Below are 1,239 nucleotides of genomic sequence, written 5' to 3'. Positions count from 1 at the left end.
AGGGTTCCAGTTGATCTAATCAACGGAACAGCCTGCTCGTGAAATTAACGTGCAAGTGGTTGAGCACTCCACAGACACGTGTACCCTTAACGTAGTTCTCGGAGATATTCAGCGTGACACAGTGTGACAAGGCTGGCCTTTTGAAATACAGGTACAACAGAAACAGGAAGTAAGAATGAGAGAAAGCTGTGGTGAAAGAGTACAGCAGGGTTCGCCACCATCCCCTGCCGGAGCCTTGTGGAGCTTTAGGTGCTTTCGCTCAATAAACACTCACAACGCCCGGTCTGGGAATCGAAACCGCGATCCTATGACCACGAGTCCGCTGCCCTAACCACTGGGCCATTGCGTCTCCACTATTTATACTATACTATGTAAGGTACCGGTAAACTAGTCTGGATGGTTGCAAGAATTTGAAGTTCCTGCTTGTAAATTAGTGCAGATTATAAGAGGGGTTGCTGAAAAGGTCCTGACTTTGGGTAAAAGAAGGAGGATCAGTTAATTATGACTTTATTCCACATATTCCCCTCTAAGTTTCACGCACTTATTGCAGAGTTCCTTCAGTTTTTCTAAGCCTTGTAAAAGAACTTGGAAGGTTGGGCCTCCAATCAGGCCTTTTGAATATCCTTAAAGCCAGGAACTTTTCAGCACTTCCTTGTAAGAGATTCTGCACCATCTGTGTCCAGAAAGTTGGTGTTGTACCTGTGTAGTAATTAATTTTGGCAATTTTGTTTTTTAATTAATTCAATATTCTTATATTTTCTTGTTTTTTTTTGTCTTTATCTTGTGCATGTATATTTGTGCATGTGTATGTATAAATATATATATATTTATTTATTTATTTAAAAAAATTTCTTGTATGATATTTTTTAATTTCATTTTTTAAAATTTATTTAAAAAAATTTCTTTCATGATAGAACATTTTGGGTTGGACACCAGTGGAATAAAACCGGAAGTCCATCATCATGGAGCAACTGGAATAGTCCTCCTTCTAAACCCAGTGCAATATGTGGTAGTGTGTTGTTACATACACCATATACATGGTATGCAATGGAATGCACTTTCAAATTACCATTCATCTGTGAAATTCGAAATGGTAAGTGACAAAATATGATATATTCACACATATTCACCATCTACACATACACACATACACACTTTTGTGTGTGTGTGTGTGTATGTGTGTGTGTGTGTGTGTGTATATATATATATATATATATATATATATATATATATATATAT

At 37.1% G+C, this 1,239-nt stretch overlaps 1 protein-coding gene across 3 annotated transcripts in view; it reads left to right on the top strand.

Annotated features, from left to right (window-relative positions):
* The first annotated feature begins 918 nt into the window (after positions 1-918).
* Positions 919-1,239, top strand: part of LOC106881671 (uncharacterized) — a 19,068-nt gene continuing 18,747 nt past the window's right edge. For all 3 annotated transcript variants that reach the window (XM_014932137.2, XM_014932136.2, XM_014932135.2), the window contains exon 1: positions 919-1,093. In XM_014932137.2, the coding sequence (XP_014787623.1) occupies positions 1,048-1,093 (46 nt within the window). In that variant the 5' untranslated portion in view covers positions 919-1,047. The remainder of the gene's footprint in view (positions 1,094-1,239) is intronic.

This window comes from Octopus bimaculoides, chromosome 14, assembly GCF_001194135.2.
Source record: "Octopus bimaculoides isolate UCB-OBI-ISO-001 chromosome 14, ASM119413v2, whole genome shotgun sequence".
Classification (NCBI taxonomy): Eukaryota; Metazoa; Mollusca; class Cephalopoda; order Octopoda; family Octopodidae; genus Octopus; species Octopus bimaculoides.
Note: the sequence above shows the minus strand (reverse complement) of the source record. Positions and strands in the feature narration are given on the sequence as shown.